The following is a 22,587-nucleotide window of genomic DNA, read 5'->3' on the forward strand; positions in this document are numbered from 1 at the left end:
TGTATCGTTATATTGTCAGGGAGGTGTCTCTGTATCGTTATATTGTCAGGGAGGTGTCTCTGTATCGTTATATTGTCAGGGAGGTGTCTCTGTATCGTTATATTGTTAGGGAGGTGTCTCTGTATCGTTTGCAACAGTCAGTCACTCATATTATGATACAGTCTGCTTCTAGCGAAAATCGAACTAATTCAGCAGCAGTAACATTAGCGTTTTCTCTCAGTCAGTTGATTCTTCATATCCATATGAGTGAAGCGGCCGGGGTGACATGTTTATTTTTCAAACACAGTTCTTATATGAGGCGATCTAAAATCGCCTCAATGGGGATTTCAATGCAACTAAACAAATACATGAACCTGGGGACTGACGCCCTCTACTGATGAACCTGGGGACTGACGCCCTCTACTGGAAGTGACGTCAGACTTCGGTGCTCTATAGTTCAAGAGCATGAATTGTATTACAGTAGTTTAAAACAGTTTGACTGCCGCGAATTGTTTAATCCAGGGTACGATGCGTGCTTTTTACGACATTCCCGCCTTTTGTTTTATGTGTTTAATCCGCCGTATTGTAATAATTAAAAAGAAACTCTGTCTTTGCCGCGGAGCTGGAGACGAGATGGTTTCGTTTTGATGACGAAACCAGAAATGGAGGCCAATGCAAATGAACGGGGTACAACGCCTCTTGGAGGAGGGTCTTGTGGGGCGGTCTTCCGGGCGCACCAAGATGGCGGGTGGGGCGATCGTTCATAACAAACGGAGGAACCTTTTTTCGCCTGATTTTCACGGATCAAAAGCCCAAATAATTCAGCGTATGCTCTAAAGGTAATACAACAATCTCAGCAGCGTAGAATATTTGATTAAAAATGCGGGTTACGCGTTTTCTGGAGTCAGGCTGTTAAGACTAGACTAGTCCTTCCAATAGTTATATTGGAAGGACCAGTCTTAAAACTATACAATTCTCCAAAGTTTCACAACCTCTACCTAAAGCTTTAAAGCCAGCCTAAGGAGCTTTGCAGTCCCGCCACCCTTTCATGACGACGCCAGGCCCCCGGAAATAATTCCCAATGCATTTTCCCCCCATAGACATTTCAAAAAGTATTTATTTAAATAACCTTTTAACCCATTCTGACCGGGAACCCGTTTTGGTGTTAGCATCATGTTATGCTTTAGCTATTGAAAAATAGCAGATCTACAAGCTCGTAGCGCGCCACCGAGTGGCGCGCTACGAGCTTGTAGGTCTGCTATTTTTGAAAAATCGAAGAACGACTGACATTTTTTTTAAATCTGATCTCAGGTCAGAATGGGTTCATCAGACCAGTGTGTGTCCAGTGGAAACCTTGTATGAATCTGATCTCAGGTCAGAATGGGTTAAGCGTCGTACAAAGCCAACTCGAGTCGTGACAAATCATAACATACTGTACGTGTACACAATATTTTGGACCAAACAAATAATTACAAAGAAGAAAAACAACCAAAAAAAAAAGTGTATTTATTTCTTCTTTCTAATTATTTGTTCGGCCAATTTATTTTGGTTTATTGTCATGATTTGTCACGACAAGAGTTGGCTTTGTCCGCGGCTTAACCCATTCTGACCTGAGATCAGATTCATACAAGGTTTCCACTGGACACACACTGGTCTGATTAACCCATTCTGACCCGAGATCAGATTCTAAAAATGTCAAGTCGTTCTTCGAATTTTTCAAAAATAGCAGATCTACAAGCTCGTAGCGCGCCACCGAGTGGCGCGCTATGAGCTTGTAGGTCTGCTATTTTTCAATAGCTAAAGCATAACATGATGCCAACACCAAAATGGGTTCCCGTTCATAATGGGTTAAACGTCTTTAAATAAATACTTTCTGAAAAGTCTATGAGGAAAAATGAACGGGGAATTATTTTCCGGGTCTCTCGAGGGGGCGGGACTCAGAACGGCGAGTGGCCCAGGAAATGATTCTCCATTCATTTTCTCCATAGGCTTTTCAAAAAGTATTTATTTATAGACGGTTACGCCGCGGACAAAGACAACTCGGATCGAGACAAATCATGACAATGAACACAATATTTTGGGGCCGATCAAATCATTAGAAAGAAGAAAATAAAGGCAGGAGACAGACAACACTATTTGTTTTGTTTTTCTTCTTATAAATTATTTGATCGGCCCCAAAACATTGTGTTCATTGTCATGATTTGTCACGATCCGAGTTGAGCTTTGTCCGCGGCGTAACAGTCTTTAAATAAATACTTTTTGAAAAAGGCGGGGTTGGCGAAAGGGCCTTTCTGTGTGGAGTTTGCATGTTCTCCCCGTGTCCCCTAGGGTAGATACCCTCACAAAAACATGCAGTAATCCTGGTCTCTAAACTGCCTCCCCCTGGTCAGCCGGGGCGCCTGATGGAGGGGAAAGGAACTGGTTGGAATAACGTGTTCCTTCCACGCGCTATACGTCCAACCAGGGAAACTCCCCCCTGTCAGGTGTAAAGGAGCAACTTGGACACTCAGGCACGAAGGAAGCATGAGTTCAAGTCCGTTGCTCTCCCCAGGTTGGCGGAGGGTGTGTAGAGCCCAGGATCACATTAGACGATTGACACAGGGGTGAAAAATGGGTTACAAAATCGTGGGATAAAAAAAATATATATATAAAAAAATAAAAATAAAGCCTATGGAGAAAATTAATGGAGATTCATTTCCTGGGCCACTCGTCGTTCTGAAAGGCTGGCGGGCCTGCAACGCTCTACAGGAGGAGTTGGCGGATACAACGGCTCATCAGACTCACATAGCCGTCTCTCTCGATGGTGGCGCGGATCTGCTCCGACCCCGGGGTCACCGTGAACTGGGCCTTGCATTTCAGACCGCGGTCCAGAGCCTGCTTGGCCAGAGAGGCTGCCCGGCCCATGTCCTCGTAACTGGAGTTGGTGCAGCTGCCAATTAGACCTACAGAAGAGACACATTATAATATGTTTAACCCATTCTGACCTGAGATCAGATTCATACGAGGTTTCCACCTGGACACACACTGGTCTGATTAACCCATTCTGACCTGAGATCAGATTAAAAAAATGTCAGTCGTTCTTTCGATTTTTCAAAAAATAGCAGACCTACAAGCTCGTAGCGCGCCACTCGGTGGCGCGCTATGAGCTTGTAGATCTGCTATTTTTCAATAGCTAAAACATGACATGATGCTAAACACCAAAACGGGTTCCCGTTCAGAATGGGTTAAAATCAAGGTACTTCTCTTAGCATCAAGTAAAAAAAGCAATCACACGACGCTGGTACCAACAGGAGTGGACCCACCAACGAAAGATCAATGGATGGACATTATTGAGGAACTGTATTCTATGGAAAAACTAACATAAAAAGTGGGAAAAGTGGAATCTCTTCTCTCAGCCTATCTCAGCGATATTGCAAATAGGATTTCATTGAATGTTTGTTGTAATATGAAAAATGCAGCTTTTACTTTTTGTCTTTTTCTTTCCATTTTGTCTTGTTAGTTGTGTTTTTTTGTCTGTTCTTCCTTCAATAAAAATTAAGTGAAAAAAAATAATAATCAAGGTACTTAATAAATATAAAACACTATAAGATCAATGTTATTCCTATTATGATGATGATTATTATCATTATTATTATTATTGTTGTTATCATTATCACTTCATTCCTCGTTTTGGACGGAGCTCTGATTGTTCTCGGCCTATTGTCTCTAATTAGCCTGTCACATCTTGTAAAACAAGGGAAGGAAGAAAAGGGGGGAAAAAAAGGAAAACATAAATAAATAAAGTTTTGTTCTCTTCTCTGCTTCTGCTGTTTTTCTTTTTGTTTTCTTACTTACCGTAGTTTTTGTTTCGTCAGTAACTAATGTTACTCTTAAAAAAGGGTAGGCATAATAAGCTTTGGCTTCGGCCTACACCTTTTCGGTGCTAAACCTGACCTTATAACACAACTGTCTTTAAAAATGTACCGAAATAAACTATTCATTCATTCATTCATTCATTCGTATATACACTTCGAAAAATGAGAACAGTACAGACTAGTAAACTAGGATAAGAGTGAAGAACCTAGACAATTTCTACCAAATTTGGAGCAACTGGATAGTGCACATTGCCCCCCTGAGAGCTAGCGGACTTCGTGTGATCTCACTGGTTCATTGCCTGCTGTATGATTGTATAAAATGTATAAGACACCTCTCCTCCTCTCGTGGTCGAAGACCAAAGCTATATTGTTTTTGTCCCCCTCAGCATAAATGTATATACTTTCGTTTTTTTTTTTTTTTTCCCGTTCGTTTGTTGTTTTTTTGTTTCCTTTGTCTGTCTTTTTCCGCCCACTCTTTTATTTTTGTCCTCCTGAAATGTACCACCTGAAGTGATATTGCCTTGTCTGTCCCTGTTTGAGTGTGGACTTGATGCCATATGTAGAAAAAGGACTATACAGAGACATTGGAGATGGTGCCACATGGAGGGGGGATGAGGGAGGGAAGAGGGGTGGGAAAAAAAAAAGAAGAAATCTTGGGACCTGCTCTTGTGTCATATGTAAAAATGCTATATGTATTGTACTGCACTTTCCAAATAAAACAAATATTTTTTTTTTTTAAAAGAGTGAAGAACCTACAGCGAGAGCAATAGGAAATAATTATATAAGAGGCAATTCAAGCCAGGGTTGAAGCCAACACAGACTAGTTAACCCATTCTGACCTGAGATCAGATTCACACAAGGTTTTCCACTGGACACACACTGGTCTGATTAACCCATTCTGACCTGAGATCAGATTCTAAAAATGTCACAGTCGTTCTTCGATTTTTCAAAAATAGCAGACCTACAAGCTCATAGCGCGTCACTCGGTGGCGCGCTACGAGCTTGTAGATCTGCTATTTTTCAATAGCTAAAGCATAACATGATGCCGACACCAAAATGGGTTTCCGTTCAGAATGGGTTAAAAGTTGAAAGCTGCGAGGGCTCTATAGTCTTAGAGACATTTGAAACATTTCAACAGGTTTCATTACAATGAATTACACTCATTAACTTACAGCCAAATCTAAGCCAACACGGACTGTTGGAAGTTTAAATCTGCCAGCAGGGCCTATAGAGTCTACACCAGGGGTAACCAACCAGGTTTCAAGTCGATCCCGAAGTGTCAGACTGACGGGCAGCCAGCCATCACTGCCAAACAATACACAGCAGAATGTCGTTCGCAAAAAAAGAGCAGATCTACAAGCTCTACAAACGTGTAGAGGCTCGATGCATTTTAGCTTGAAGATCTGTTCCCCTTGCTTCCAGCGCACCGCCCTCGGCCCGCCCCCTTTTAGCACTCTGTGCTCATGTGCTGTGCTGTGTCCTGTGTGTCTGTTGTTCCCTCGCAGGCAGCACAGACTACAGAGCGTCAGTGAACGCAGCATGATTGCGTCCCCGACACTTACGTTGAATACTAAACTTATTTGTAAAGTTCGAACGCCAACTTTTAACCGACGCAGGATTGTTTTGATCGATAATAATCCGTCAAGTGCGAGTGCACTCTTTATTTGTGCGTGCAGGCGTGCACAGTGTTTCTCCCACGTTTGGTTAAAAGTTGGCGTTCAAACGAACTTTACAAATAAGTTTAGTATTCAACGTGTCGGGGACGCTGTCATGAACTCGTATGACTGACTCACATCTAAAAGAGACCACAGACTGGCAATCACTAAATATGAACCAGATTTCAAAACGCTTGCAGATAAAGTGCAGTCACAGCAGTCTCATTAAAGGTGGGCTGACCCTGAGAGTATGTCACCATATCTGTGCAAATATATATGGTCATGTTATGCCTATGTCATTTGAACATCTGCCAATGTGAATATTCATTGAAATGAGAAACAAAATATTGTGCTGTAAAAGCAATTCATGTCCTTTGCATTTTGTTTTATTTAAAAAAAAAAAAAAACTCAACAAAGAAGTTTATTTGTATTTTTGTCCTAATATTTTTTTATTTCTAATACATTTGTCTTAATATTATTTGACATTGATAATATAACTTACTATATAAGTATTTATTCTAATTTAAGCTTTAGTCTTTGTGTGGATGTGTGCACATTGCATTGAGCCTGTCAGAAATAGCAAAAAAAAACAAGTGTTTTTTCTAACACGTTTTAGTGGTAGATCTTGGCTTACAATTGGGAATAAAAATGGGCTCTTGGGCTTGAAAAGGTTGGTTACCACTGCTCTAGCCCCATAAAACCTGTTCAAACCGGTTTTAACCCATTCTGACCTGAGATCAGATTCATACGAGGTTTCCACTGGGACACACACTGGTCCGATTAACCCATTCTGACCTGAGATCAGATTCTAAAAATGTCAGTCGTTCTTCGAATTTCTCAAAAATAGCAGACCTACAAGCTCGTATCGCGCCACTCGGTGGCGCGATATGAGCTTGTAGATCTGCTATTTTTCAATAGCTAAAGCATAACATGATGCCAACACCAAAATGGGTGCCCGTTCAGAATGGGTTAACAGGTTTTATGATGAGATTACAGACGATGGTCTGTTTACAGCCAAATAATGTGCTGGACGGATGACGCCCATTTTTACTTTAGCACTATCTATGCCCATTGCCCACTATCTCCCGTTTCTTTTTTATTTATTTGATTTAAAAAAGGGCCATCTGTTCAATTTCAAAAGCATGTTGGAAACATGGCAGGAGGAGGAGAGGAGATGTTGGAACTCGGAAAGAGCTTAATTAAAAACGTCTAGCAAGTTTAAGGATGTCTGGACAAACTGAATGATTATTGGCCAAATATGCGCCAGTAGGCCCATGCATGTGTAAGGAACTGAATGCTGTCTCCTATTGTGCGATTTAAAAATAAAACAAAATTACACACATGACAGCGTTATTTTTTATTCATAGTGCTAATTTGTCTTATGCCTGCACCACGCTCATTACTTGTAATTCTACCACCCCCTATTAGTTGTTTTGAATACAAATATCAGACATATCCCCACAGGTTTTGAGATGATTTAGAGGTTTTGAAGTTCATTCAAGGCCATGTATTGAAGACCAATTGGTCATTTATGACTGTATCAAAGATCAACATTTAGACCTTTAATTGTGAGCGATTGAGGTCAGAGTTTGTTGTGAAAGTGATGCACAGTTGCAGCCATTCATGTCACTACTGTTTACCAGCTCATGCAAATATATGCAAAACCGCAGTAGAAGAAGGAGACAAAACCTGCACAAAAACAATAGGGGTCTCTCATCCCTTCAGGCTTGAACCTCTACTAATGCATTATTGTTATTATTATTAATGTATGGTCAACAGCAAAGCTTGTGGAAAATGCACCAAAGAGGAACCAGAAAGAGCATGTTTTTTGGACATTTGCAGAGATTAAAATAGGGTGCATTTTGCATCCCAAAACGGAGTTTATAGTTAACCCATTCTGACCGGGAACCCGTTTTGGTGTTTAGCATCATGTCATGCTTTAGCTATTGAAAAATAGCAGATCTACAAGCTCGTAGCGCGCCACCGAGTGGCGCGCTACGAGCTTGTAGGTCTACTATTTTTTGAAAAATCGACAAAAAATGAAATGTTTAGAATCTGATCTCAGGTCAGAATGGGTTCATCAGACCAGTGTGTGTCCAGTGGAAACCTCGTATGAATCTGATCTCAGGTCAGAATGGGTTCATCAGACCAGTGTGTGTCCAGTGGAAACCTCGTATGAATCTGATCTCAGGTCAGAATGGGTTCATCAGACCAGTGTGTGTCCAGTGGAAACCTCGTATGAATCTGATCTCAGGTCAGAATGGGTTCATCAGACCAGTGTGTGTCCAGTGGAAACCTCGTATGAATCTGATCTCAGGTCAGAATGGGTTAAGGGACACAATAAAACAATGACCTCTGCATCCACGGGATGCACTACTGTACTACTGTACTGTTTTTTTATTCTAGTTTATTTTGCTAGCTTTAGTTATAATCATTTCTTCTTCTGTTATCTACATGAATACAACCACATTATAACCATATAAAATGAAATGAAAAAATGAATGGAGTTAAATGCTGCAAATTGTAAAAATGGCAAAATATTGACTCCTATAACGTTGTTGAAGTGGGACTCATCAAATGTCCCTGGGACTCCTCTGGAAGACCATCCCTGCATCCCGGGGCTCATTACTTTGAAAACATATTTACATCACTGCATTTGTAATGCTATTTTATCGATTACCTCAGACCGTAACTATATTCTATTCAGCTAGCATTCTCTGTGAACAAAATGTCCAATGGCAATGGCAACAGCTACCGTATATGGCCATGGTCATCTAGTGGTCAATAAAGACATCTTATCGAAAACAGATAAGAGAAGATAATATCCAATTTCACAGGACAAAGCATTACAGATATAATACCAGGCGGTAACTAAATATGGTAACAATATCTATGTCATTAGCGCATTATGGGCGGGAACCCATTTTGCTGTTAGCACTATGTTATGCTTTAACTATTGAAAAATAGCAGATCTACAAGCTCATAGCGCGCCACTCGGTGGCGCGCTATGAGCTTGTAGGTCTGCTATTTTTTTGAACAATCGAAGAACGACTGACGTAGAAGACATTTTTAGAATCTGATCTCAGGTCAGAATGGAAAACTGTCAGGATGTAGAAGACATTTTTTAGAATCTGATCTCAGGTCAGAATGGGTTAGATACTGACCAACTTTCACCTCCAGAGGCCAGCCGTTCTTCTTAGCTGTGGCTCCGATCTCAGACACGGGGTGGCACAGGTCGGGGGTGAAGGGCCCGTTGATGTGAGGCTTGAGCTGTCCAGAGGAAGAGGAAGGAGCAGGACCACGTTAGTCTAGTTAGCGTCGCCCAATTCTGGGGGAACGTTCGCCAGGAAAGAGCATATGTTTGGTCACACAACCTCTCAAGACAAATATCAAAGCTGGAAAGAGTAGTACGTCGCGCATCAAAAAAAACATAGGATGTAGCCTCCCTACACTTTCCTCACTCTATTTCACCAGAATAATAATTAGGAAGGCAAATAAAATCATTGCAGACATCTCCCATCCTGCACATCTTCACCTCTTCAATCTCCTCCCATCAGGCAGGAGATATATAGAAGTATCCAGAGCTCTACATGTCGCTTCAGGGATAGCACTTATACCCCGTAGCCATTAGACATCTGAACTCATAGTATATGCATATAGAACTTTAAAAAAACTGGATGTAATTTCCTATGCTGCTGGTTTTTTTGTTTTTGTATTGTACGGTCCTTCTTGTTTGTGTATCTACTAGAATTTCGCCCGGCTTCGCCGGGCTCATCCCAGTGTCGTTGCAATAACAGAAAGTGTTTTTTATTTCTCATAAATACGCAAACATGGTGAAACAACTACAGTCACAGAGAGCAGTGGCAAGGTAGCTGCTGCCTGCTAACGATGCAAACAACAGCCTTGCCTGTCGTGTGTGTGTGTGTGTGTGGGGGGGGGGGATAGCACTAATTTTCGACATTTTACTGTGTCATAAATATGTACATCTGTAGCCTATATTGTGATTACATTTGACCGTACATTTGACTCTTGTGTTATATTCTTGTGAAATATTCAGTAAAGTATTGTGGTGAAATATTCACCCCAAGTTGATAAGATATGCAGAGAATATAATAGCAAGAAGCCCCAGTTTGAAATGCATTAGGCCACAGACCCCCATTTGATACCATTTGCTCTCTGGGAAAATCAGGGTCCATTTGGTTCCATTTGTATGCTCTTGGAGTATGATGACTGTGCTAACAGTATTATCATCAAATATGTCTCAGTTTGAAGATTCAAAAAAACATATTTCATATGTGTGAGCTTGTAAAGTCGAACGTTCAACCTAGAGACAGTGTTGCCAAGTCTGATCATTATAAGCTACTTTGGACTTGTTTATCTATTGGTAGTCCTTGACATGGAAATGTTTGAGTTCCACTGCTCTGAAACAACATTAGACAACAAAGTGTGACAGTCAACACGATAATTGATTATTTTAAGACTAATTTCCGGACCATTTCTGATTTACCTACTTTGAACTGGCCTATTAACATTTTTATAGACCTGGTTGCTTGTTTCACTCTCACATCCACGATATGTGGCAACCCTGGTCCCTGGTTTGTTTTGCGTGTGGATGTTGTTTTGTGTTGCTTTAGCATCTTTAGCACAGTATCTATCACAGGGTGCAGCAGCTGCTGCTGTCATGAAAACGCAAGTTTCTGTCCCAGAAGCTCACGTTAGGTCTGCGCACACTGTACGTTGCTATGGCAAGCTGTCATCAAATGCTGCTAACGTTGTGGTCAGCACTGTTAGCATGTGTGCTATCAGGCAAAAGCTGAGATAGATATAAAACTACTGGCCAAAATGTCATACAAAACACAACCCCTCAAATCGGAATGTGATTGTGACCTACAGACCATCATGATTTGCTTGCTGGACCTATAAATAATTTATTTGCATTAAATTGCCACTCGCCTTAGCCTGCATGCCTATTCTGTGTCTCTGTGTGTGTGTGTGTGTGTGTGTATGTGTGTGTGTGTGCGCGTGTGCGCAAGACAGACGTGCGTGTGTGTGCAGGCTGAGAGCTGCTGACTGTGATTGACGTGTGAGCTGGATAAATCAGTGAGAGTTGGAAAAAGCGCACGCAGAGCCAACTCGCAGGCAGTGCCTCAGGCCAGATGCCTGAGAATCGGCACAGGATTCTCTGGGTCACCAGTGTTGGTGTGACACACACGGCTTCCACATTTAGCTTCATACTGGGTGAAAGTGGCGTTCCAAAAATTATTTTTCCCCTCGGAATTCTTATTCACAATGAGATGGAGTTGAGGTGTTTGTGTTTGCTTGCTGGAGCTATAATTAATGTATTTGCATTAAATGTCCACTCGCGCATCGAAGTAAAAAGCAAGATGGCCGATTGTGAGACTGAAAAGTAGCTGTGGGGGCGGGCCTGGAGGGCCTATGAGAACACGGAACAGTGTTGCCAGGTTTGCGAATTGTAAGCGAGTTGTAGTGTGTGTAAGTAGCCTGGTTAAAAGGCCTTGTTTCTGCCCGTGTTGGGGCAACAGAACATGTCGACCAGTTTCTGTCAACCGCTTTTGGTCAGGTGACCAACTCCACAAATGTTAAATTAGATGGTTGTCTGTGTTACGAATGTCGGGGCGCGGGTCTGCTATGTGTCTGTTTGTCTATGCGCGCGCCCTGTTTGTCGTCCCTGCAGATCCGTCCGTGCGCAGCCATTGGTGGGGAGCGTTCCCTACGCTCCACCCTTGGCCGCCTACTCCCAATCCTGCGCGTCCAAACCAGCGCTTCCACCCTGTCCCACCTGATGAAATAAAGTCCCACTGAAGACTGAGAGCCGGGCCGCTGTCAGACTATCTTGTTTGTCGCTAGTGTAGGGAAGTGACAGCGCGCCCTCCGTGCAGGGAAGAGTGTCCCTATCTGTACCAGCAGTGTATTTATGTATTGAAACCTCCGAAGGGAGAACTGTAATGTAAAGTGCTTTCACACAAACTGTGATCGAATCTCGAGCAGGTAGTATTTCCTTATATTAGTATTTCACTGTCACCTTAGCTAGTTAAGCAGGCACCGTCCTCATGTACTTTTGTTTGATGGTAGGCATAAGACTAGAGTAGTCAGATAGCGTTTTCTTTTGTCACCAGTCAGATAGTCAGTATTGGGAGGGGGTTTAGGATAGGGTGCAGTGTTAGGGTACTTTTATTACTTTCTTTCCTTTATGGTCCTGCTCAGCCTGCTCACATTTGTTCACGTGTGTTACACTATGTTGTTTCAATCTGTATGCCATCTAAAGATAGAATGAATAAAACAACTTTGGCATATACCATCTTGCCTTTCTTTCCCCATAACCATCCTAGACTTAATGAGTCGTAACAGTCTGTATATGTTGAGTATGAACCAAGACAAATTCCTATCAACTTGTTGACATGGCAAATAAATTATTGAATCTTGATTGAATCTTGAATGTGATCCGTGTAGATCTGCCATTTCTGAGCAGACCAGGTATTTGTCTCTCCTGGTCCCATTATTAATTTCACTGAACAGAAAGCATGTTTCTGTAGGACATGGTGGTCTCACCTCGTCCAGGTTGATCTCAACAACCTGGTCGTATTCACAGCCCTCATCTGGGTTCAGATCATCCTGGAACTGATCAGCCAGCTCTGCAATCTCTGAGAGGACAGAGGCAACAAGCAGAAGGAATTAGATTTTGGCTTTAACGCATTCTGACCTGAGATCAGATTTTTTTTTAAATGTCTTCTACATCCTGACAGTTTTCTGAAAAAGCTATGTTTCTATGTCAGTGGTTCTTCGATTTTTCAAAAATAGCAGACCTACAAGCTCGTAGCGCGCCACTCGGTGGCGCGCTACGAGCTTGTAGATCTGCTATTTTTCAATAGCTAAAGCATAACATAATGCTAACACCAAAATGAGTTCCCGCACAAAATGGGTTAAAGGACCACTTCAACACTTTTCAACCCATCTTCATTATAATAGGTCCTCACTAATAATCATGATTAAAATACCACCATTCTTTTCTACTCAGTCTGTGTCTCATAGGAGGGCTATGTGGGCAGTTCGGAAACCCGTCCACCAGTGACATCATCGTTAGGCAGATTTCTTTTTAAACAAGGTTTTTTTTACAAAAAGAACATTTATTATTGTGAGAACGATGGCTTCCTTTTTCGCATTGCAACTTTTCAGGACTAGAAAGCCTGCAGTTTCTATTAGCTTTGGATTCCCCATTGATGAACAGCCCTCCTATGAGACACAGACAGAGTAGAAAAAATTATTATTATTATAATGAAGATAAGTTGAAAAGTGGTGAAGTGTTCCTTTAACCACCAGCCTGGTTTGAGCAAAATGTTCAAACCTCCCAAACCCTGATTTGGTACAAACTACAATGTTCTATTTGTTAACGATGCTCGTTTGTTATGTTGGTTTGTTACTGCAATACACTTTTTTCTGGACTGCCTAGGAAAACAACTGACAGATTACAACTTGTCCAAAATGCAGCAGCCAGAGTTTTAACTAGAACTAAGATGAGAGAACATATTACTCCAGTTTTGGCATCACTGCACTGGCTTCCGGTTGTTTTTAGGATTGATTTTAAAATTATTTTACTTGTGTATAAAGCTCTCAATGGTCTCGCCAATTCCTACCTAAATGACTGCCTTCCTAAATATGTCCCAAACCGCCCCCTAAGGTCTTCCACTGCTGGCCTGCTCGCTTTGCCTAAAAGAATGGCAACTAAAAAACACGGGGAAGCAGCTTTTTGCTATTTTTTTTCTCCCACTGTACCTTCGACAGGCAGCCTCTGTAGACATTTTTAAAGCTCAGCTCAAGACCCTCTTCTACACCCTTGCTTTTAATTTAACTTTAATTTTTTGTTATTCATGTCCTCACTGTATTGCATTACTGCTTGTTTTTTAATGTTTATGCCTTGCTTTTCTTTTTTTCTCCATTGCTCTGTAAAGCACTTTTAGCTGCATTTCATGTCATGAAAGGTGCTATACAAATAAAGTTTTATTATTATTATTATTAACCCATTCTGAACGGGAACCCATTTTGGTGTTAGCATCATGTTATGCTTTAGCTATTGAAAAATAGCAGATCTACAAGCTCATAGCGCGCCACCGAGTGGCGCTCTACGAGCTTGTAGGTCTGCTATTTTTTGAAAAACCGAAGAACGACTGACATTTTTAGAATCTGATCTCAGGTCAGAATTGGGTTCATCAGACCAGTGTGTGTCCAGTGGAAACCTCGTATGAATCTGATCTCAGGTCAGAATGAGTTAATGACTGACCTCCACGGCCAGTCTTCTCCAGGTAGGTCCTCATGCGATGGTTGTAGGGGAACACAGACGTGGTCGCTCCTATCTCAGCTCCCATGTTACAGATGGTGGCCATACCTGGAAGACAAAAGAAGAAAAATAACATAATTTAAGTCATGTTACAGATGGTGGCCATACCTGGAAGACAAAAGAAGAAAAATAACATAATTTAAGTCATGTTACAGATAGTGGCCATACCTGGAAGACAAAAGAAGAAAAATAACATAATTTAAGTCATGTTACAGATAGTGGCCATACCTGGAAGACAAAAGAAGAAAAATAACATAATTTAAGTCATGTTACAGATAGTGGCCATACCTGGAAGACAAAAGAAGAAAAATAACATAATTTAAGTCATGTTACAGATAGTGGCCATACCTGGAAGACAAAAGAAGAAAAATAACATAATTTAAGTCATGTTACAGATGGTGGCCATACCTGGAAGACAAAAGAAGAAAAATAACATAATTTAAGTCATGTTACAGATAGTGGCCATACCTGGAAGACAAAAGAAGAAAAATAACATAATTTAAGTCATGTTACAGATAGTGGCCATACCTGGAAGACAAAAGAAGAAAAATAACATAATTTAAGTCATGTTACAGATAGTGAACATACCTGGAAGACAAAAGAAGAAAAATAACATCATTTAAGTCATGTTACAGATAGTGGCCATACCTGGAAGACAAAAGAAGAAAAATAACATAATTTAAGTCATGTTACAGATAGTGAACATACCTGGAAGACAAAAGAAGAAAAATAACATAATTTAAGTCATGTTACAGATAGTGACCATACCTGGAACACAAAAGAAGAAAACAAATAAACATAATTTGTTGCTCAAAGTCAAATCAGTCAATACACACAATCACTACACAATAAATCTAACAACTGGTTTATACTAAGACAAGAGAGAAATACAAATAAAAGCATTTCCAACTTTTTTTTAGATGAAAGCCAGGGCTTCAGTTCAGTCACTGGCTCACTTTAACCCATTTTAGGTGGAAACCCCTTTTGGTGTTAGCATTATGTTTGAATACAGTAAACTCCAGTTGAAGAATGTATTGCATCATATCACCCCCCCCCCTACCTCTCTCTCGTGTGTGTGTGTGTGTGTGTGTGTGTGTGTGTGTGTGTGTGTGTGTGTGTGTGTGTGTGTGTGTGTGTGTGTGTGTGTGTGTGTGTAAAGGTGGGTCAAACGAGGATTCTGCCCGTTGCCGTTGGTCAGAATCCTCATATCTCCATAATTATTTTTCATGATTTTCCCATAAATTAACACACAATCATACTACATCGGTCACACGAGTAGCAAAAGAAAAGCAGATATATATATATATATATATATATATATAAGCTCAAACCGCGTTGCATTGCAGATCTGCTATTTTTTGCTGAATTAAGAAACTTAATGGTGAAAAGCAACAGTTTTGAACATATGAGGTTTTCTCCTGACACATCATGGCACTGCCTGTGTGTGCTACACAGCTGCTAATGTGTCACGGCCAATCAAATGATGCCAGCGGTGAAAACACCCTCGTTTGGAGCACATAAAAAGTCAGACCCAGACAGTCAGCAACACACCACCCCGACCCAATCTCCACGGACACAGAGACCACCTCTCAGGCTGACATAATGCTGAGACCTCAACTCCTGTGCTTCCTGGGCCTCATGGCACTAGGTAATATAAATTGTTATTGTATTGTTTCATGTGCTTCCATAATAATATGGTTTTAAAGGACCCCAGTTTTGACCCTTGCTTTAAATACTTTTATTCTCAACCGTTTTATTTCTGGAACCATAAATAGTTCTTCTATGGCATGACTCTCATTTGGCACCTCTATTTCTCTCTCTCTCCCCGTGTGTGTGTGTGTGTGTGTGTGTGTGTGTGTGTGTGTGTGTGCGTGTGTAGGCCCTGTGCACGCCAGTCCCTCTGCTGAGCTGAAGCTGGAGCGTGGGAGCTGCCCCATGTTCTGGTTCAGCTTCTACGGTCGCTGCTTCTCTTACGTACAGACATACCTGACCTGGAACGACGCAGAGAAGAACTGCCAGTCTCAAGATGCCCACCTGGCGTCCATCCACAACACGTGGGAGAACGCCTTTGTCCGTACGGTGATCGAGCACTATGAGCCCGAGCTTCTAAGACCAACGCATAAACCCGCCTGGATTGGACTGAATGACTTCTTCTCCGAGGGTGTATGGAATTGGACTGATGGCTCCAAAGTGATCTACACCAATAGGCTTCGTTATCAGCCAAACGGTGGTACGGGTGAACAATGTGTGGTTACATACGGTGTGTACAATATGGTGTATCTATGGCAGGACCTCCGATGGCAGGACTACCCATGTTCTGATTCATGGCCTTCTGTGTGTGTACGTCGTGAATAAACATGTCCTCGCTGAGTGGAACGTGTGATTCAACTCTCACTGACTTGTGCCGAGTCTCCACAATAAAAGAGCATGACGTGAATAATAATCCATGTGTTTTCTGGTGCCGTCATTTCAGAGTGTCTCCGTTGTTGGTATCACAATGAGTCAAGGTAGTAATTCAATTAAAAAACAACGTGAAATGTATTTGTATTTTGTACATTACTAGAATTTCGTGCGCGCTTTGCGCACACTCATCCCAGAGCTACTTCGCCATGCACTATGGGAAGAAATAAATGGCGGGAGTTGACTCCACATGTAGTAACGGATGGGTTATTGGAAATGTACCATTGTTTTGTCCTGAATATTTCCACAGCCTAATTACTAAAGGATTGTGACTGTGGGACAGACATACAGTCTGACATACAATAGGCTACACAGTGAATAAACAATGACCTATATGCCCAGAGTTCTTAAATTAACATAGTTGGATTTTAACAGAAAGACAATGCCATAAATCAGTCAAAGTAAGTGACAGACTCAACAGTAGCACACAGCATGCAAGGCAGCGATGCATGCATGCAAACATGTTTGTCCAGCTGAGATTTAGTGTCTCCATCTCTCTGTGGAAGAGGTTGCACATGACCTGTACGGCCACACTGAGGCGCTCCAACACAAACACAGACACAAAACAACACCACGCTGTTTGTCCAGTTGACCCAAATCAACACCAATACCTAGCCTGTTTGTCCAAAACACACTATCTGCTCGCCATGTTTCTACTTCGCCACAACCTAATGTTAGTAACAAATGTAGGGGAGAGCCGCCAAGGTTGTAACGCTTCACGGTTGTAACATGGACGTTATCTCTTGATTGGTCAACGCCACCATGACGCCATCGCGTCAGTATGTGTACAGCAACGTACTCTACGTGTCCAGGAAGTTTGAAGTGTTTACCTTTGTCCTACGGGGAGTTATTGGCGAAAATCTGACTTTTTTCAAAATGCGTATAATTTTACACCTGGAGTATATGTGTGCTCCTTTTTTTTTCTTTGGTGTTGGTGAATAAAAATCCACATGGATGTCTTCATGCTTATGTTCTTCATTAGTTTGCATCGTGTTTAGACGGAATTCACGTTCATTCTGGTCTGTAAGCAATGGCAAAGAAAACTTGCAAAAGCGGGTCATTTGTAACATGTGTTACAAATGGTCCGCTTCCATTCAATGCCATTATATGTAATATTTACATATTTGACATATTGGCCAATATTATATGTTCTAAAATTGTATTGTATTGTGTAGTGTATTCTAAAATTAGTTTAGGGTTGTATAACATTGTACAACTCAATCAATCAAACGTTTGTTGAATCAATGTATTGCCCCATTGGAAAAAAAGAAAAGCCCAAACTGGTACACCCGATACTATTTAATATTTCCCTTATGTTTGATACATTTTCTTATCACATCCATGGTGTGAAAACAATGCTAAGGAGTTGCTTCAATGAAATATAATTGCTTTAAGCTGAAAACGATATGTTTAATGGTGTTTTTTAGCGTTGTTACATTTATCATGCATGCCGTTACAATTAATCCGATATGCGCAGCAAATGTAACACTGAAACAGCGTCCACGTTCGGTTTAATAACTCCCGACCTGTTTTATCAAAAAAATAACTTGAAGTGGTTTATGGTAGCTGACATGTGTAGGTCCGTTGCCTGAAAATATTACATGTGTAGCTAAACGGATCTCTGAGTAAAGAAATGAAACGTGCAAAATGTTACATCCTTGGCGGCTCTCCCCTATTAGTTTACTCACAGCACAGCACCGTCACTCCTGTCAGTTATTTCGTCCTAATAACTTGAAGTGGTTTATGGTAGCTGACATGTGTAGGTCCGTTGCCTGAAAATATTACATGTGTAGCTAAACGGATCTCTGAGTAAAAAAATGAAACGTGCAAAATATGTTCTAAAATTGTATTGTATTGTGTAGTGTATTCTAAAATTAGTTTAGGGTTGTATAACATTGTACAACTCAATCAATCAAACGTTTGTTTAATCAATGTATTGCCCCATTGAAAAAAAAGAAATGCCCAAACTGGTACACCCGATACTATTTAATATTTCCCTTATGTTTGATACATTTTCTTATCACATCCATGGTATGAAAACAATTCTAAGGAGTTGCTTCAATGAAATATAATTGCTTTAACTGAGCTGAAAACGATATTTTTAATGGTGTTTTTTAGCGTTGTTACATTTATCATGCATGCCGTTACAATTAATCCGATATGCGCAGCAAATGTAACACTGAAACAGCGTCCACGTTCGGTTTAATAACTCCCGACCTGTTGTGTGTAAGTAGCGTGGTTAAAAGGCCGTGTGTTTCTGTTGTAAACAACTCATGTTAGGTCTGCGCACACTGTATGTTGCTATGGCAACCTGTCATGAAATGCTGCTGACGTTAGCATGTGTGCTATCAGGCAAAAGCTGAGATAGATATGCAACTACTACTGGGGAAAATGTCATACAAAACACAACACCTAATTTCGGAATGTTATTGTGACCTATTGAGCACAAACAGACCATCATGATTTGCTTGCTGGACCTATAATTAATTTATTTGCATTAAATGTCCACTCGCCCATCAAAATGAAAAGCAAGATGGCTGCGACAGATTGTGAGCTCGACGGACAGAACAGAGCTGGTGACGTATGAGGCAGGGCAGTGTTGCCAGGTTTGCGAATTGTAAGCGAGTTGTAGTGTATGTAAGTAGCGTGGTTTAAAGGGCTTGTTTGTGGGCTTGTTGGGCTTGTTTCTGACCCTGTTGGGGCAGCAGTGATTCCGTGTTCCGTGTAGGAAAGCCTCGGGGATGTGGGTGTTTGGGTGCTTGGCCCGAGAATGTGTGTATTAAACAAATGCATTGGCGGCGTGAGTGTGGAAGTGAGGCATTATTAGTGCGAATGCCAAGACTATTCTTTGTGGGCTGGTGCTGAGTGTTAGCGAACGACGGGTTTTGAGGAGATAGGTCAGCAACACTGCGAAGGCCTACGAAGGGTAAGTGTGTGACGTCACTGCCGTGTGAGTGTGTGTGGGTGTAGTGTGTAAGATGGTGTTGTGGGTGTTGCAATAGCGACGTAGCTGTTGTGGCTTTGGGTTTTTCTTCTGAATATGGGTACCACTTCTCTCTTGTAATAAAGGATATTATATTACATTATATATCAGACACCGTGGGGTGGGGGTGGGGCATCTTTCATGGCACTTTCAAAGAGGAGGAAAGCCTTGTTTTCGACCATTAAACTGGTCTTCATCAGGGCAAGAATGACCCAAAATGTGCATTTTTAATCATTAATGTATAACACATATTTAAAAGAACACAACAGAATGGGTGTGCATGATGATTGAGAGTGCAGTAAAACTTTGAATAAAAATAATGTCACTGATAAATGGGGTTTTAAGTGTTTCAACGGGTCAGCCAAATGAGATATATAAGGTATATAAGTATTAGTATTATATGAGATATCGGTATATAAGTATTAGTATATGTTTTAGCTATTGAAAAATAGCAGACCTACAAGCTCGTAGCGCGCCACTCGGTCTGCTATTTTTGAGTGGTGCAACCACTCCTACAACCAGCAATGTCCTTGTACACCTATGTACCCATGTGGTCAAGTATGTATGTATGTATGTACCCACCCATGTGGTCAGGAGCACCAGTATATGACTATAGGGTACCATTAGGGGGCGCCAGAAACAGAGAGAGAGATAGTGTTGCAATGTTGTCTGCTAATAAGAGAGAGAGAGAGAGAGAGAGAGAGAGAGAGAGAGAACTGTCGGGATGTAGAAGACTTTTTTTTTTTTTAGAATCTGATCTCAGGTCTAAATGTCTTAACCCATTCTGAACGGGCATTCTGAACGGCATCATGTGCAATATGCTTTAGCTATTGAAAAATAGCAGATCTACAAGCTCATAGCGCGCCACCGAGTGGCGCGCTACGAGCTTGCAGGTCTGCTATTTTTTTTTAATCGAAGAACGACTGACATTTTTTGAATCTGATCTCAGGTCAGAATGGGTTAATCAGACCAGTGTGTGTCCAGTGGAAACCTCGTATGAATCTGATCTCAGGTCAGAATGTCTTAAAATAGGAAATCCATTCTCTTCCATTGACAAAGCGTGCCTTTCTATCTAAACCCACTGGGTTTCCTTTGTCTCAGCGGTGCAGGAGATGGAGTCCACTCCAGGCCCGTAGTACTCTACGATGGCTCCGGTTCGTGTTTTATTTCATGCTCACCGGTGCAGGAGATGGAGTCCACTCCAGGCCCGTAGTACTCCACGATGGCTCCGGTTCCTCCCTTCACGGTCAGGATTCCGGCCACCTTCAGGATCACATCCTTGGGAGATGTCCAGCCAGACAGGCTGCCCGTCAGCTTCACCCCGATCACCTGGAGAGAGAGAGAGAGAGAGAGAGAGAGAGAGAGAGAGAGCCAACACCGTTAGAGAAATGGAAAAGAATAATTTACGTTTCAAAATGTTAATGGGGGGGGGGGGGAGGGGGAGGGGGGGAATAAAACAAAGGAGCGGCAGTGGCTCTGGCCTCTGGGGAAACCGGTAAATGGTGCATTTATATAGCGCCTTTATCCAAGGCGCTTTACATAGGTAATGCACACGCATTCATACACCGATTGCGGCGGAAGCCATGCAAGGTACCAACCAGCACATCGGGAGCAATTTGGGGTTCAGTGTCTTTGCTCAAGGACACTTCGACATGTAGACACAGGAGGAGGAGGAGCCGGGATTCAAACCCGCTCTACCTCTTGAGCCACAGTCGCCCCGGGACCCGGTAGGGTCCCAGTTCGATGCCGGGCTCCCCCAGAGTGAGTGTCGAAGTGTCCTCGAGAAAGACGCCGAACCCCATCCCTAATTGCTTCCGATGAGCAGGTTGGTGCCTTTCACGGTTTCCTTCATGAATGTTTGGGACGCAATATAAATGCATCATTTACCATTTATAACTTGAATGATAAATAATAGAAATCTTTCAGGGATTTAACAAAATATGCACGAATATGAAAGCCAGAAAATAAAGAAACTCAATGGAATTGTACAGATATATGCATTATTGTGTATTTATCTTCTTCCATTAAGTCTCTTAATGTGCTCAGTCTAATTCATGCAGCTGTCAATCTAACAGCTGACTTGTCTCCTCCACGCTGTCAGCAAAGGTATACTTATTTGTGTGTCGCCCTTTATGTTTAGCACAGATCCGTATATGGACATTACAAGACTATAAGGACTGTCTGAGAATGGGGTTGAGGTGGGCTTGCACCCGGAGAGGCTGCTGGAACAGGCAAGGAGGCCTGTCTTCTTAATAAATTCTCAATAAATTCTCAATACTTCACACCTGAAGAACTTTGTCATTCCTTCATCTTTGGAAGATCATTTAATCGACAACAGAATTTAATAAATAGTAAGTCCATTAAAAAAAAAAGAGAATTTTTTTTAGAACTCACATTAGGACATTTGAGCTCCCACGGGATTCCCGCCATGACGTCCACAGCATCGGCTCCGCCCACTCCGATACAGATGGACCCCAGCCCGCCGCCATTGGGCGTGTGAGAGTCTGTGCCAATCAGCATCACTCCTGGATAGGCATAGTTCTCCAGGATTATCTGGACAATGAAGAAACAGGCTTTGTCTTAAAACCCATTTTAGGCGGGAACCCCTTTTGGGTGTTAGCATTACGCTATGCTTTAGCTATTGAAAAATAGCAGATCTACAAGCTTGTAGGTCTGCTATTCGAACAACGACTGACATAGAAACGTAGCTTTTTCTGAAAACTGTCAGGATGTAGAAGAGATTTTTAGAATCTGATCTCAGGTCAGAATGGGTTAACAATCCTGTAAGGTGTGTTACTTACTGTAGATTACTATTAGAAATGGATTTGATTACATTTGTGATCCCCCTTGTTAATAGTCTAAAAGCATTTTGCGTTTCGGTCTGATTGATGGTGAGCCGAGTGTGGAAAGGGAAGGTTATGTTATAATGAATTGCACTTTATAATGAATTGCATTTTTATAACAGCTTTTCCAAGTGCTCAAAGCGCTTTACAACGGTTTCAACGGATTCAAACCGCCGACCCATGGATCATTGGACGACCTGCTCTACCTCCTGAGCCACAGCCGGCCGTTAATGTGACACTCAGGAAAGCGTCCTGCTATGGAGAGGAGAACAAGAACTCCTTAGCACTTCTTTGGGAACATGGAGAGATCTTCAATTGTACACGGGGAAACCAAAGATCTACCGTTCATCCAAAAGGGGCAATTGGCTCCATTATAAATTATGCACACACGCCATTTTGGAAAGAACTTGGGCCCCTTCCCTACTTCCTTCCGTCGTTCACAGCTGTTACCAATGATACT

The 22,587-nt window shown here is 41.8% G+C and overlaps 1 protein-coding gene and 1 long non-coding RNA gene across 3 annotated transcripts in view; one reads left to right on the forward strand and one right to left on the reverse strand.

The window, feature by feature from the left end:
* The window catches only part of LOC308323606 (aconitate hydratase, mitochondrial-like), a 54,083-nt gene that overhangs the window by 21,199 nt on the left and 10,297 nt on the right, over nt 1–22,587 (reverse strand). For both annotated transcript variants that reach the window (XR_013964828.1, XM_080775360.1), the window contains exons 5-10: nt 21,679–21,837; nt 20,463–20,613; nt 13,785–13,889; nt 12,059–12,150; nt 8,653–8,758; nt 2,764–2,921 (exon numbers count right to left, since the gene is read on the reverse strand). Coding sequence is in view for 1 of the 2 variants with exons in the window: in XM_080775360.1 (XP_080631486.1) it covers nt 2,764–2,921; nt 8,653–8,758; nt 12,059–12,150; nt 13,785–13,889; nt 20,463–20,613; nt 21,679–21,837 (771 nt within the window). In the remaining variant the exon portion in view is untranslated. The remainder of the gene's footprint in view (nt 1–2,763; nt 2,922–8,652; nt 8,759–12,058; nt 12,151–13,784; nt 13,890–20,462; nt 20,614–21,678; nt 21,838–22,587) is intronic.
* Nucleotides 15,373–16,284, forward strand: LOC308324021. Its single transcript, XR_013964865.1, has 2 exons — nt 15,373–15,489; nt 15,721–16,284. It is a non-coding gene; the product is annotated as an uncharacterized lncRNA (long non-coding RNA).

The sequence above is a fragment of the Protomyctophum bolini genome, assembly GCF_963924005.1.
Source record: "Protomyctophum bolini genome assembly, chromosome: 11".
NCBI classification, from domain to species: domain Eukaryota; kingdom Metazoa; phylum Chordata; class Actinopteri; order Myctophiformes; family Myctophidae; genus Protomyctophum; species Protomyctophum bolini.